This window comes from Dasypus novemcinctus, chromosome 4 (assembly GCF_030445035.2).
Source record: "Dasypus novemcinctus isolate mDasNov1 chromosome 4, mDasNov1.1.hap2, whole genome shotgun sequence".
NCBI lineage: Eukaryota > Metazoa > Chordata > Mammalia > Cingulata > Dasypodidae > Dasypus > Dasypus novemcinctus.
Genome location: NC_080676.1, coordinates 75,869,233 through 75,885,405, shown reverse-complemented (window position 1 = coordinate 75,885,405; position 16,173 = coordinate 75,869,233). Strand labels below are relative to the sequence as shown.

Here is a 16,173-nt window from a genome sequence, read left to right as displayed (position 1 = left end):
AAACATACACTGATCCTAGAAGAAATAAAAGACTTCAACAAATCAATTTCATGTGAAGAGATGGAAACTTCATCCAAAACCTCCCAAAGATGAAAAACCCATGACCAGACGGCTTCACAGGTGAATTCTACCAATCAGTCAAAGATGTCCTAATACCAGTCTTGCTCAAGTTCTTCTAAAAACTGAACAGGAAAGAATGCAACCAAACTTATTCTATGAAGCTAACATCACCCAATACCAAAACCAGATAAAGATACTATGAAAAAGAAAATTACAGACCAATTTCTCTAATGAATATAGATGTAAAAATTCTCAGCAAAACATTTGCAAACAGAATCCAAAAGCACATTTAGAGAAGTATACACTATGAGCAAGTGGGCTTTATCCCAGGTATGCAAGGGTGTTTCAACACAAGAAAATCAATTAGTGTAAAAAACTACATTGATCAGTTGAAGAAAAAAAATCACATGATCCTCTTGATTGCTGCAGAAACAGCATTTGGCAAAACACAGTTCCCATTCTTTGATATAACACTCCAAAAGACAGGAATAGAAGGAAGTTTTCTCAATATGATAAAGTGCATATATGAAAAACCTACAGCTAGCATTGTACTCAATGGTAAAATACTGAAAACTTTCCCACTTAGATCAGGAACAAGACAAGGATGCTCACTGTCACTACTGTTATTCAATATTATACTAGAAGTTCTAGCTAGAGAAATTAGCCTAGATAAAGATACCCAAATTGAAAAGGAAGAAATAAAATTTTCACTATTTGTGGATGATATGATCCTGTATCTGGAAAATTCTGAAAAATCCGTAACAAAGCTACTACAACTAATAACCGAGTTCAGCAATATGGCAGGATACAAGATTAATATGCAAAAATCAGTAGCATTTCTATACACTACTGATGTGCAATCTGAGGAAGAAATCAGAAAAATTTCCCTTTATAATAGTGACTAAAACAATCAGATGTTTAAGAATAAATTTAACCATGATCATAAAGGACCTGTTTTCAGAAAACTGTAAAACATTGCTAAAAGAAACCAAAGAAGACTTAAATAAATGGAAGGACATTCTGTATTCATGGATTGGAAGTTTAAATATCGTTAAGATGTCAGTTCTACCCAAACTGATTTACAGATTCAATGCAATCCCAATAAAAATCCCAATAGTCTTTTTTGCAATAATGGAAAAGCCAATTATCAAATTTATTTGGAAGCATAAGGGACCCAAAATAGACAAAAATCTTTTAAAAAGAATGAAGTTGAAGGCCTCCCACTTCCAGACTTTTAAAGCATATTACTTAGATACAGTGGTAAAAACAAAAGCAAAACAAAGAAAACGAAAAAACAAACCAGCATGATACTCGCATAAAATACAGACAGATTGACCAATGAAACTGAATCAAGAACTCAGAAGTAGACCCTCACATCTACAGTCAAGTGACTTTTCATAAAGCTGTCAAGTCCTCCTAGGTGGACCATAATGGTCTATTCAACAAATGGTCCTTGGAGAACTGGATAGCCATATCTAAAAGAAAGAAAGAGGACCCCTGCCTCACATCTTATATAAAAATCAACTCAAAATGGATTTAGGACCTAAATATAAAAGTGATAACCATAAAACTCCTAGAAGAAAATGTAGGAAAACATCTTCAAGATCTCGTGGTAGGCAGTAGTTTCTTAAAACTTACACCCAATACATGAGCAACAAAAGGAAAAATAGATAAATGGAACCTCTAAAAAATTAAACGTTTTTGTACCACAAAGGACTTTGTCAAAAGAGTGGAAATGCAGCCTACTCAATGGGAGAAAATATTTGGCAATCACATGTCCCATAAGGGCTTAATATCCATGATATATAAAGAGATGATACAACTCAGCAATAAAAAGACAAACTATCCAATTTAAAAATGGGCAAAAGACTTAAAAAGACAACTATCCAAAGAAGAAATACAAATGACAAATACTGAAAAAATTCTCAATATCACTAGTGATTAGGGAAATGCAAATCAAAACTACAATGAGAGATCATTTTATACCTATTAAACTGGCCACTATTAAAAAGTCAGAAAACTGTCAATGTTGGAGAGGATGTGGAGAGATAGGAACACTTATTCATTGTTGGTGGTAATGTAGAATGGCACAGACACTGTGGAAGACTATTTGGTAGTTCCTAAGGAACTTTAATATAGACCTGCCGTGTGACTAGGCAATACCATTACTAGGCTATACCCAGAAGAACTGAGAGCAGTGACATGAACAGACATCTGCATACTGATGTACATAATGGCATTATTCATGATTGCCAAAAGTTGGAAACAACCCAGGTGTTCATCAACTGATGAATAAATAAATTGTGTATACACACGATGGAATATTATGATGCTGTAAGAAGAAATGAAGTTGTGGAGCATATGACAACATGGATGAACCTGAAGGACATTATGTTGAGTGAAGCAAGCCAGACAAAAAAGGACAAATACTGTATGATTGTGCTTTTATGAAGTAAATATATTGTGTAAACTAATGGATTTAATAATTTGAATGTAGGTCACCAGAAAATAGGAGGGTAGAGAATGGAAAGATAAGGGTTAATCTGTGTGGAACTGGTAAAAAAATATTGTTTGTAAATCTTTGGAAATGAATGAAAATGGTGAGTACACATTATGGTGTTTGTGATTAGCAGAGCTATTATATAGGTATAACAGTGGTTGAAAGTGAATGTCTAAGACGTGTATAATTTTAGAAGGAAAGGTAAAAAGTGTAACATGGGACTGTGTAACAGTGAAACCTTATGTGAAATACGAATATGGGTTATATTGCATATGTAAGAATGTTTTACTACATTTAAATACAAATATACTGGAGAGAAGCAAACAGAATAGCAGTTATGTGTGAAAGAGGAAGCATAGGGAGATTGAGAGTTGATGAGTTTTGTTTGTTTGGTTGGATTTTGTTATTTTTTTTATTGGAATAATGAAAATGCTCTAAAAATGATTGAAGTGATACTATGTGATTATACCAAATACTATTGATTTTATACTTTGGATGGATTTTTACTTTATTAATATGTGTCAAAAATTATTTGTTAATTTTTAAAAAGAGAGAGAGAGAGGACTTCTCTGAGAATCCAGGCTGTGGCTCTCCTCAACTCTGAGAACCACAGCTGGTTCTCCTGGGATTGGCAGGGGGGCTTTTTGCTTCCCCTGTAGCTCTGTTGGATCCATGCCCTTTCTGATTACTCTTCACTTTCTCATCCCCTCTAGATGTTCGACTGGATAAGCCACAACAAGGAGTTATTTCTCCAGAGCCACACGGAGATCGGAGTCAGCTACCAGCATGCCCTAGACCTCCAGACACAGCACAATCACTTCGCCATGAACTCCATGGTGAGCCAAGGGCTGTTCTCAGCACTGCCTCTGGGGGCTGGAGAGTGGGGAGGGCAGGTTGCTGAGGGACTGGTGGAGAAGGTGGCAGAAACTGACTTACAACCTGAGTAAGAATGAGGAACTCAGAACAGAGGGACCCATTAATGTCCATTGTCCAGGGTGGGCAAAACTGTGGGGCAGTTGGTCATCTTTTTGCCTCCAGACTCTGCTTTCCACCATGAAAGGAATGTGCTGGGGTTGTAGGAGACATTAGCTCAGTGCATGAATAGACGAAGGAGAGTTACCAGTTCTCCACTGATTTTACCAACATTTTTTGGTCCCCAGCCTATCTGAGTCACCTAGTTGGAATGGTGAAAAACCTCAAGCACACGGGAAATGGTTGAGTGCATTGGGGGTGTGTAGACTGAAGAAGAAGAGCATTAAGGAACACATACTTGCTGCCTTCAAATATTTGCAGGGTAGTCTTGGAGAAAAGAGAGTAGAATGGCTTTATATTGTTCCAGGAGATAGGACTCTCCAGAGGATGGCAATTTGAGGGGGAAGCAGGATGTGGTTCAGTGAGGTGGAATGCAGTGGAAGTTAGTGAGCTCCCATGACGCGGAATGTTCAAGCAGATGCTGAATGACCCCTTTTAGGAGTTCAGAGAGAGAGAGATTTGCTGGCTCTGTGTCCATAGGAATTTTACTTTACCTCTCTGTGCTTAAGTGAATTAATCTGTAAAATGGAAATATATAATGATATTATCCTCCTTATAAGGTTGTTCCAGGGATTAAATGAGGTAATAGTTGTAAAGCAGTTGGAACAAAGACTGATGCATAGTCAACAGTCAATACTGGTCTTAAGATAGTAACACAGGAGCCTGGTCCAGGTGAACCCTGTGAGCCCTCGGAAACCTAACACTTTGCAATACTATTTTTCTGTGTGGTTCCCCCAAGACTTTATTTCAAAATCCTGTCTATTCCATGAACCCCTTGTATTTCAGACACCTGCAGCCTAAGTATGTCTCATCATATCTCCAGTTCTTCCCTCTTCCAGCTCTTCCTACTTGCACCTACTAGTCCGTAAAAATAGCTTTACCATTCCCCATATATATAAAACCCATACATCTGAAATCCAAACCCACCCTGACATTTCAGCTTGTCCTTTATTCTATCTAAGGTGATGCTGGGCTCAGACAACTTCTCCAGAGAAGTCTTTGATCTCCCAGGTTGAAGATGTATTGATCTTTCTCTACAGTGAACTGGAGTTCACATGAACTTTGGGGTTTTATTTTGGTGAGAGAGGCAGTGAATGATTGGATGCACACCCTTGGAAACATATTTCAACTCCCAATTTTTGAGCATGTACCATAAACCAGGTGCTTCACAAAGCTTATTTCTGATCCTCCCAACAACCTACAAAGCTAGGCATTATTAAACCTGTTGTTTTTACATTTTTTATTGAGCAAAATTTACCTATGTTAAAATCAATTCTTAAGTGTAAAATTTGATGGGCTTTGATAAATGCATGTACTTATGTAACTACCAATATAATCAAGATAGAGAATATTTCCTTCACCCAAGAAAATTCCCTCTTGCCCCCTTCCAATCAATTGCCAAAACTTGTTAGTAACCACTGTTCTGATTTCTATCATTATAGATGAGTTTTACCTATTCTTGAATTTCTTATAAATGTAATCATTTAGCATATACTCTTTTTGTATCTGATTCTTTCACTCAGTATGTTCTCAAGATTCATCCATGTTGTTTTATATATCTATCATTTGTCCTCTTCTTTTTTTTTTTTTTTTTTTTGATGAGTAGTACTCTATTGTATGAGTATACCACAGTTTGTTTATCCATTTTCCTGTTCATAAACTCTTGGGTTTTTACAATTGGGGGAAATTATGAATAAAGTTGCTATGAATAATCATGTACAAGTCTTTTTGTGGAAATATGTCTTGTTTCCCTTGGGTAAATATCTGGGATTGAAATTGATAGGTCAAACGGTAGGTATGTGTTTAACTGTGTAAGAACCTGCCACCCAGTTTTCCAAAGTAGTTGTACCATTTACTACTCCTACCAGCTGTGCCTGTGCATTCCAGTTGCTCCACCCCCTCCCCAGCATTTGGTGCTGTTAGGCTTTTAAATTTTAGCCTTTTTCATGAACATATTGTGGTATCTCATTTTGGTTTTAATTTGTATTTCCCTGAAGACTAATGAAGTTGAGATTTTATATGCTGTTTGACTATTCATATATCATCCTTTGTGAAATATCTGTTCAAGTCTTTTGTCCCTTTTTACTGAGTTGTTTTTCTTATTGATTTGTAGTTCTTTATATATTTTGCATACAAGTGTTGTTCTGTCCTTGTACTAGTACTGCATAGCATTGATTGCTGTAGCTTTACAGCAAATTTGGAAATCACAGTTAGTGTTCTAACATCGTTCTTGTTTTTACAAGACTGTTTTGTCTCTGCTAGGTCCTTTTAATTTCCATATCCATTTTTTAATCAATGTGCCAATTACTATATAAAAAGCCCTTCAGTATTGTAATTGGACTACAGTGGATTTGTGGATTAATTTGGGGAGAACTGTATCTTAACTATTTTGAGGCTTACAATCTGTGATCATACTATACATTTTCTATTCAATCTTCTTTATCTCTGCAATGTTTTATAGTTTTTTGTGTACACAAATTACATGTCTTTTGTTCAATTTATTCTTAAGTATTTTGTTTTTGAGGCTGTCGCAAGTGATATTTTCAAATTTCGTTTCCCATTGCTGCCAATGTATAGAAATTCAATAGACTTTTGTATACTGACCTTATATCCTGCAAACTTGCTAAATTCACTTATTAGTTAATAGTAAGATTTTTTTGGTGTGGATTCCTTAGAATTTTCTATGTAAATAATCACCTTGTGAATAAAGACAATTTTACTTTTTCCTTTCCAACATTTATTGCCATTTTTTTTTCCTTGCCTTTTTTGCCGTATTAGGACCTCCGATACAATACTGAATGGAAATGGGAAAGTGGATATCCTTGTATTGTTTCTGATGTTATGGGAAAATCATTCATTTATTTATTATTACTAAGTTTGATATTAACTGTGGACTTTTCATAGGTGTCCTGTATCAAATTGAGGAATTTATTTATATTTCTAATTTGTTAAGAGGTTTTAATAATGATTGGATATTGAATTTTGCAGATGTTTTTCAGTATCAGTTGAGGTGATCGTATGATTTTATTTTTTGCTTTTGAATCTGGTTAATTATAATGATTGCTTTTCAGATATTTAACCAACCTTGCATTCCTGGGATAAACCCTGTACTTGGTCATGATATATATTGCTAATCTTTTGTTAAAGAATTTTGCATCTGTGTTCATGGGGTATATTGGTCTTTAATTTTCTTTAATGAACGTCATTTTTAGGTTTTAGTGTCAGGATAAGGTGGCTTCACAAAATGACTTAGGAAGATTTTCCTCCTTTCGTATTCTCTGAAAGAGTTGGATAGGATTGATATCATTTCTTCCTTAAAAGTTTGATAGAACTTACCAGTGAAATCATATGGGGCTTTAGTTTTCTTTGTGGAAAGGTTTATTTTACAACAAATTGAATCTAATAAACATCAGGTTACTCATGTTCTCTATTTTTGAGTTAGTTATTTCTGATAAATTTTGTTTTCTAAGGAACTTGTTTTTTTTATCTAAGGTGTCAAATTTGTTGGCTTAAAGTTGTTTATCATGCTACCTTATTATCCTCTTAATATATATAGGATCTATAGAAATTACCCTTTTCAATCCTGATGTTGTTGTTTTGCGTTTTCTCTTTTTCCATCAGCTTAGCTCTTATCAATTTTTTAAAACTTTTTCTAAGAGCTGAAAAAGAATTTCATTAGCAAAAGTTAAATAGTTGATTTGTGAAGAGTCCAGATTCCAAAATCTTAGCCAAATGACCTACAGTTTTATTAAATTTTAAAAAAACGACACCTAATATATAGTCAATTGATTTTTGACAAAGGTTCAGAGGCAATTCAACGGAAAAAGGATAGTTGTGTTGGCACAACTGGATAGCCAAATGCAAAAAAATATGCCTTGTTCTATTCCTCACACAGTTAATTTATACAAAAATTAAATCAAATATATTATTGATCTAAATGTAAAACATAAAATCTATAAAACTTTTAGAAGAAAATAAAGAAAATATTTTGACCTTAGGTTAGGCAAAGAGTTCTTAGATATGATATCAAAGTATTATCCATAAAAGAAACACATGATAAATTCAACTTCATCAAAATTTTAAAAACTTTTGCTCTGTAGAAATTACTGTTACATTAACAAAAAGACAAACCATAGACTGTGAGATGGTATTTGTAAATCATACCTGACAAAGGACATATCCAGAATATTTAAAGAACTTTCAAAACTCAACAATAAGAAAATAACCTAATTTTTAAAAAAAATTGGCAAAATATTTGCACAGATATTTCACCCAGTGAAGATATTTGGATAGCAAATAAGCACATGAAAAGATACTTAATATTGTTTAGAATATAGGATTATTCAAATTAAAACCACAATGAAATACCATTATATGCCTATTAAAGTGGTTGAAACTGAAACAACCAACCAGAGAACTAGCTATGTGAAGTGCTGATGAGTATGCAGAGCAACTAGTACTCTCAAATGTTTCTGGTGGGAATGCAAAATGCTACAATAATTCTGGAAAATAGTTTGGCAAGTTTCTTATAAAGTTAAACATAGACTTATCATGTGACCCAACAATCCCACTCTCAAGTATTTACCCTTAGGTTCACAACAAAAGCCTAAACACAAATTTTTACAGCAGCTTTATTCCTAATCTCCCCAAACTGGAAATAACTCAGATATGCTTCGTGGGTGAAAGGATAAACAAAGTGTAATACATCCATATAATGGAATGCTACTCAGCAATAAAAAAGAACAAAGTATTGATATATTAAAAAATTTGGATGAATCTCAAAGTAATTATGCTGAATGAGAGAAGTCAGTTCCAGAAGGTTACATTTTTATGATTCCATTTATATGATATCCTGGGAAAGGAAAAACACTTTAGGACAGAAAACAGATCAGTGGTTGCCAGGGGTTAGGAGTGGGAAAAGAGTTTGATTACAATGGGAGAGCACTAGGAAATTTTTTTGTGTTGTTGGAACTATTCTTAGTCCTGATTGTGGTGAAGGTTACACAAACCTATACATGTTCTAGAACTCTTAAAATTTTATACCAAAAAGTGTTAATTTACAATACATAAATTTAAAAATATTTTGTATTTATGCATAATTAAAACTATTTCAAGTTTATAATTAAAACAATTTTTAAGAAAACATTAATTGGGTAATACCTATATGCCAGGGGTCACCAAACTTGTCTATAAAAATTCAGACAGTAATTATTTTAGGCTTTTTTGGCTATATGGTCTCTGACACAACTCTGCTGTTGTTAGTTGAAAACAGCCATAGGCAGTGTGTAAATAAATGGGCCTAGCTGTGTCCCAAGAAAACTTTTTTACAAAAGCAGGGGGCAGGATGGATTTTGCCAGAAGGCCATATTTTGCTAACCCCTGCTATATGCATAAGATTGTGCTAAATACGGTCTTTGTTCTAAAACAGCCCACAGTCTAGTACAGTGGTTCTCAAAGTGTGGCCCCCAGATCAGCAGCATCAGCTTAGCTTGAGAACTTGTTAGAAACACAGATTCTCACACCCTACCCCATTCTAACTGAATCGGAAACTCTCTGATATTCAGGCGCAGAAATCTGTAATTTAACAACCTTCCAGGTCATGCTAATGCACACTAACATTTGAAAACCACTGGTCTACTGGAAAGACAACACACAGGCATGAAACATACATAGCAGTTCTCTTCTATATCAATCACCAAGATTATCCTTATCCTTGTTAACTTTTATTGAGCACTTAGTATATGCCAGGACCTGTTCTAACTCTTCTAAGTAGTAACATAATACTTTATATACATTATTTCATTTAATGTCTCATCAACCTTCTGAGGTAGATATTATTATTTTCCATATTTAAGAGGCCCAGAGAGATTAAGAAACTCAACACAAGTGCTCTGTGCACTCAGAGAAGGGAGTTGTGGTGGGAAACTTCATGCAAGAGATGAGCCCTGAAGGTATGTAGGATTTGGTCAGTGAGGGGTGGACTTCCCAGACAGAAGAAAGGCTCTACATAGAAATGAACATGGTGTGCATAGGGGACAGTAACAAGATGATTTTGGTAGCACAGTGGGCATGGCTGTGGCAGCCAAAGTTTTTGATAAAGAGGAGAGAGGAACCAGAGTGGCCTGCAGAAACTGCCCTAATTCTGTCATGGGGAAACCTTGTCCTAATAAAAAAGCAACTCTTCAGGGAAGGATCACCCTGCTTTCTAACTCTACTTCTGAGGTTCTTCTCTGAGGAGAACCTTGCCTGTGTACCAGGGAGCAATTGGCTGGGTCCTTTATACCTAAAAGGGTGGTGCTGACTGGAGGAGACTAACCAGCAACCTTTCTCTCTGGTCTCTGTGGGAACTGCAGTCCTCCCTCATGGGGAACTGGCCTGCTGGTGCTTGACTCTGATCTCAACCTGGGCTTACCTCACCCCAAAGGGAGCAAATAGAGATCAAGACAGAGCAGGGGGGCAGGGATGCTTACCTGGAAGCTGTGATCTGAGGAGGTGAGTGAGAGTCGCCATCAGGGCAGCCAGCAGGAAGGTGGAAGATGGCAGGTGGAGAGGCCCCACACCTGCCTTGTCTACCTTGCTTGCTCTGACTGCTTCCTTAGGCATCTTCAAGTCTCCTTGTCCTCCAGAATCATGACATCCCCTTGCCCACTTGACCATGTCTCCAGTCTCATTTAACCAAAATCTTGGACTACTCAACCCCTAGCTGACTGTTGGTATTTCTTGCCTCACTCCTGCATTACTATTCATCCCCATCTCTCTCTCACCTTGCCTGAATTTCCACCATCCTTACTCAGACTTGCTCATTGGAGATAGTGCAGTGAGAGAGTCCAGAACCAGCAGCCCTGAGATGGGAGCTGTGAGGATAGGGGAGCATCCATAGGAATACCCACAACTGGAGCAGAAGGGAGAATAGAAGCTTGTGGAGATTTTTTTTAAGAGTATGGCAAGTTTTGGAAAAACGTAGACATGAAGGATCACAGAGACCAAGGACAGTGAGAATGTCATTTTCGATCAGGCTGTTTTACATATGCACACACCTATATTAAATCACTTGCTGATGCTGGAATCTTGATCACATTCCATAATTTCATTTATTGTTCAAGTGGATTTTCATCCCAGAGGACTCGAGCAGTCTTAAGAAATGGCCTTAGATGTTGTTAATAGGCCAAAGGCGGGAAGCGGACTTGGCCCAGTGGTTAGGGCGTCCGTCTACCGCATGGGAGGTCTGCGGTTCAAAACCCGGGCCTCCTTGACCCGTGTGGAGCTGGCCCATGGGCAGTGCTGATGCGCGCAAGGAGTGCCATGCCACACAGGGGTGTCCCCCGCGTAGGGGAGCCCCACGCGCAAGGAGTGCACCCGTAAGGTGAGCCGCCCAGCGCGAAGGAAAATGCAGCCTGCCCAGGAATGGCGCTGCCCACACTTCCCGTGCCGCTGACTACAACAGAAGCGGACAAAGAAACAAGACGCAGCAAATAGACACAGAGAACAGACAACCGGGGGAGAGGGGAGGAATTAAATAAATAAATAAATCTTTAAAAAAAAAAAAATAGGCCAAAGGCACTTGCAGGGGAGAAGGCAAAAAGAAGAACCATGCAAGTGGATGAGTAGAAAAAGAATGGGTACTTGAGGGGAGGAGGTACAGAGGAGAAAATTAGTAGCAATCAGTCCCTGAGGTAGGAGTTTATGGAAGCAGCAGTCACTTCAGAGTTCATGTAGGGCTTTTGAGCCAGCAGAAGTCATGTGACTCCAGCCAGGGTTATTGAATGACCAAATGGCTGATCTATTAAAAAAAAAACAGGGGAATGGGACGCCGCTCAGCTGATAGTGTCCTTCTACCATATGGAGGGTCCAGGGTTTGATCCCCAGGCCTCCTGACCTGTGTGGTAAGCTGGCCCACGTGCAGTGCTGCCCCATGCAAGGAGTGCCATGTCACGCAGGGGCGCCCCCGCGTAAGGGTGCCCCATGTGCAAGGTGTGTGCCCCACAAGGAGAGCTGCCCTGTGTGAAAAAAGCACAGCCTGCCCAGGAGTGGCGCTGCACACAGGGAAAGCTGACACAGCAAGATGACAACAAAAAAGAGACACAGTTTCCCAGTGCCAGCTGATAATGCAAGTGGATGCAGAAGAACACACAGCGAATGGACACAGAGAACAGACAATGGGGGGGGGGGGGGAAGAGGAGAGAAATAAATCTTTAAAAAACAAAAAAAAAACCACAATATGGCCATTTTTATATATCACCATCCATGCAGCAAGCAATCATTGAACCTGTGCCATGCGCTGGAGTTACTATAATGAAGAAAAATTATTTTGTCCTCAACTTGTTCAGTATCTAGTTGGGGAGGTAAGAATCCAATGGTCATGGTGTAGCTTAATAGTGCAGTGATAGAAATAGGCTGATGAGCTAAGAACCTCAAAATCTCAGGGGTTTAAAACAACAGAGGTTTCTTTCTTGCTCCTATCACATGCCCGTTTCTAGTTGTGGGGACCTCAGCCTGTCCCTGCCTCCCAGGGACCTGGGCTCATGGAGCAGCTGCCAACTCAGATGTTGCCAGTTGTACCACCAAAGAATGTAGCCAAGCACATATTGACCCTGAAACCTCGCACCTACGCACGACATATGCCACTTTCACTTGCACCTTAACGGCCAATGCCTGTCACATGGCCACATCTAACTTCAAGTGGTTGAGGAAGTACAGTCCTACCTGTGCTGGGGAGGAGAGAGCAGGGTATTTGTGAACAGCCCTAATGACTAGCACAGGGAACCATTAGAGGATATAAGGTAGAGATGGATGTCATGGAATTCACAAGGAAAGGTAACTCCAGCAGCAGAATAGAAGGTTTGTGGGCCAGGCAGGAAAATCATCAACAATGTGTTATCAGTTTTGGCTACAAGACAGTCTTCGTCTAAATGTAAAGACTCATTCTCTTTCAAATAGTCTCCTATAATTATGCCTCATCCCTGGCTCACATTAGTCCTGTAGGAGCAAAGCAGTTGATCACAGGTGATTAAGAACATGAACTCAAATCTAGTCAGGTTTGAGTGTGGATTTCCTTGTGGATTTCCACTGGGGAATTTTGCAAATTCTGTGCCTGAATTTTGTCACCCAACTGCCTGGCCCTAAGGCAGACAAACTCATTTTAATAAGTAGCAAAGACAAACATAATAAGGAAGTAAGTCTGCGCCAGGCCCCTTGAAACAATTAACTACAAAGCTAAATAGAGCCTTTGGCTTTGAATTACCTGCACTAATGCTGTTCTCTGTTAATATGGATAACTGAGAGATGGCACATTAAAAACCTTTCCTCTGACAAACTTACTTTTGAAGTCTCCATTTTTAGGACATAAATGAAATTTATTGAAGGAAAGCATCTTCTGGAGCTGGGAGAGTGAAGACAAGATTTAATATGCAGCAGCCAATTAGTAAGTTCTAGTCCATCTCAGGATCTCCTGCTGCTGTGGGATCACACAGCGCCCTGAGGCTTATTAGCCTGATTAGGGAAATCCCAGAGTCTGTGGCTCAAATTGCCTGGGCACCTGTGCTTATAAACATAGTTCAGTGTCTTGGTTAACCAGGAGATTTACAGGTTCGTTATTAAAAGGAACTTCCTACAAAGAGGGATGTTCCAAACAGGTAAAAGGAAGGGTTAGAGCCTCCTTTCCCTGGCCAGAGTGTGATGGATGTTGCTGCCAGAAACAAATGAATGGAAGTGGCTACTGCTCAAGCCCAGTGGCTGTAGGAGTGATGTTTACTCAGGGGAAGTGGAAATGTGAATTGTTCCATAAATTCACTGAGGCATTGCTGTCTCTGTTCCTGGAAATACACACATGAACATCCATCCCTACAACTGTGTATGTAAAGATACATAAAAGCAGACTTTGTTTCCTGTGTATTGAATCTGTTTTACAAATGAAATAGAACAGTGTGTCTTATCTTTCAGGGAGCTCACAAACCCCTTTGAAAATCTAACAAAGATTGTGGGTCCTCTCCCCAGAGAAATGTATACATGAATACAATTTTTAATACTATATCAGGGATTTAAGGGAATCCTAAAGCTTTCAATCAAGGGTTAAGTTTGATTGTCATTCTAGGAAATACTGCCTGTTTGGGGTAGAAGGAGTACTGCAGAATCATGATTCACAGGTGACAGAAGACCCCAGAGCAAGGGTTCTGATTGTGGTTAAGAGACCACCTGTCCCAGAATTTTTATTTATTTTGCTTCAAATCTGACTTAGGTTCCAGGAACCTCATGACTTTTTTCTTTACCCATTTAACAAATAATAGAGGATCAGACATTTTTCTGGATTCTAGGTATATAGCGGTAGACAAAGCAGAGATGTTTACATCCCATCAAGTTTCCAGTGGATGCTAGAAGGTTGCAGACAGATGCTAAATATATAATCCCACAAATTAATATATAATTATAAGTTTAGCAGTCTTAGGTTGGAAGAGTAAGACAAAATGTAACAAAAGGACACATTTAGATGGGGGAGAGGTCAAGTATATTTTCAGTCAACAATCAGCATTGACTAAACTCTCATTGTTCCCTCATTCATAGTAATTAAAGGTCTGTGAATTAATTCTACAATGTACAAAAGAACTTATAGTTTAAGAAAGCCCTAGGTACACTGCTTTGTAAGTGAAAATGGTTAATTTCTAATTTATCTGTTTTGTGAGTTTTGTTTTCATGTTGTAACTGGAGTTGATTTCCAAGTTCTTGGTTATGTTGTAAGAAAGAATTCAGAGATGTGCCCCAGTTATGAGAAAGTTCAAAAGAGTTTAATAAAGGGAAAGTATATACACTCAGATGTGAGGGTGGACATGCTCAAGATAAAAATGCTCCCCATCTCTAGGGGTATATTAGTCAGGGTTCTCTAGGGAACAAAATCAACAGGAGATATCTGTCAATAGTACGCAGTTTTATAAAAGTCTCTTACAGGACCGTGGGGATGCACAAGTCCAGGTACCGCAGGCAGACCGAAACCAGGGGCTCCAATGAAAGTCCAGTGAAGGTCCTTGATGAGTTTCCAGGAGACTTTGGCTGTCCAAAGACAGCTGAGAAATTCTCCGTGAATGCTGAAATCAGTTCCCCTTTTAAGGCATTCAACTGACTGGATAAAATGTCACTCATTGCTGATGGCAATCTCCCTGGTTGATTGTAGATGTAATCAGCCATTGATGCAGTAAATTCATTGATGACTAAAGCTCATAAATGTCCTTGTATTACAATTAGCCCAGTGCTTGCTCAACCAAACAGCTGGGCACAATTACCTGGCCAAGTTGACATATTAGCTTAACCATTACAAGGGGTTTCTGGTTTTATTGGCTATCATTGGGAATTAGGGTTTATGATGATTGGAGTTAGGACAAAGTGGGGAAAATTCATTGGGTGGTTTGGTTTTTAGAGGTTGCTCTCCAGTGGCAATTGGCTTCAGGCTACTGCTCTCCAGTCCTGCTAGAGTTTGCTCCTTGAAGGGATTATGAAAATAGGTGGGTGGTGTGGGAATTTCCTGTTTTTCTCCTTCATTTTGCTCAGTGGATGGTGTAAGCTGCATTCCCATAACTTGTTGGTGCATGTCAGCAGGCACAAGCTGCCTGCGCTGCTTTCACAGCTGACAGTTGAATGTTGCAAGTTGCCTCCTAACTTGCTTGTGTGAGTCCAGCAGGATGTTGCCCCAGTCTTTTCTACTAGGTGGTACTTGTGTGGAAATTTATGGGGTTTCTGCCTCTCCTCCTTAGGCTCTTATTCTATCCTGCCTCAATGTGTCTAGTTTTTATACAATGGTTAGAGATCAACTGAGGTGACCATCAGAAGAAATAATTGGCTATTATCAAATCATTGAAGAAAAACAAGTTTCCTGAATTTTATCTATGAATTGGTACCAATGAGTTTTGTAAATGAACAACTCTTTAAAAAGTTTAAAATTGGTTGATCTTTGGTACTTTGTCATTTATTTTTATTTATTTTTATTTTTTTAACAAATCCAACTGGGGAACTGCCATCCTTTTGCTCTTCAAAAAATTATTGTTATTTGGGAAGCAGATTGGCTCAGTTGATAGGACCTTCACCTACCATATGGGAGGACCCAGGTTCAATCCCTGGGGCCTCCTGGTGAAAAAGAAGAAGAGAAAGTATGCCCGCGCGGTGAGCCAGTACCCGTGTGGCAAGCCAAGTTCCTGCACAGTGAGCCGAGTACCCACACAGCCAAGTGCCCATGCAAATGCCCATGTGGCAAGCCAAGTGCCCGTGCAGTGAGCCAAGTGCCCTTATGGTGAGCTGAGTGCCCATGCAAGTGCCTGCATGGCATGCCGAGTGCCCACAGAGTGAGCTGAGTGCCTGCATGGCATGCTAAGTGCCCAAATGGTGACCTGGGTGCCCATGCGAGTGCCTGTGTGGCGAGCCAGTACCCACATGGCGAGCCAGAGCCTGCGTGGTGAGCCAGTGCCCACATGGCGAGCTGAGTGCCCATGCATCTAGTCGAGTGCCTGTGCAGTGAGCCAGTGCCCACACAAGTGAATCATGCAGCAAGATGATTACTCAACAAAAAGAGAGACGAAGGGGAGAGTCAAGGTGAAGCACAG

General features: G+C 39.0%; 1 protein-coding gene across 1 annotated transcript in view; it reads left to right on the top strand.

The window, feature by feature from the left end:
• The window catches only part of KALRN (kalirin RhoGEF kinase), a 775,504-nt gene that overhangs the window by 311,072 nt on the left and 448,259 nt on the right, over positions 1-16,173 (top strand). Inside the window, 1 exon segment of the mRNA XM_058295672.2 lies at positions 3,274-3,396. Within this exon segment, the coding sequence (XP_058151655.1) occupies positions 3,274-3,396 (123 nt within the window).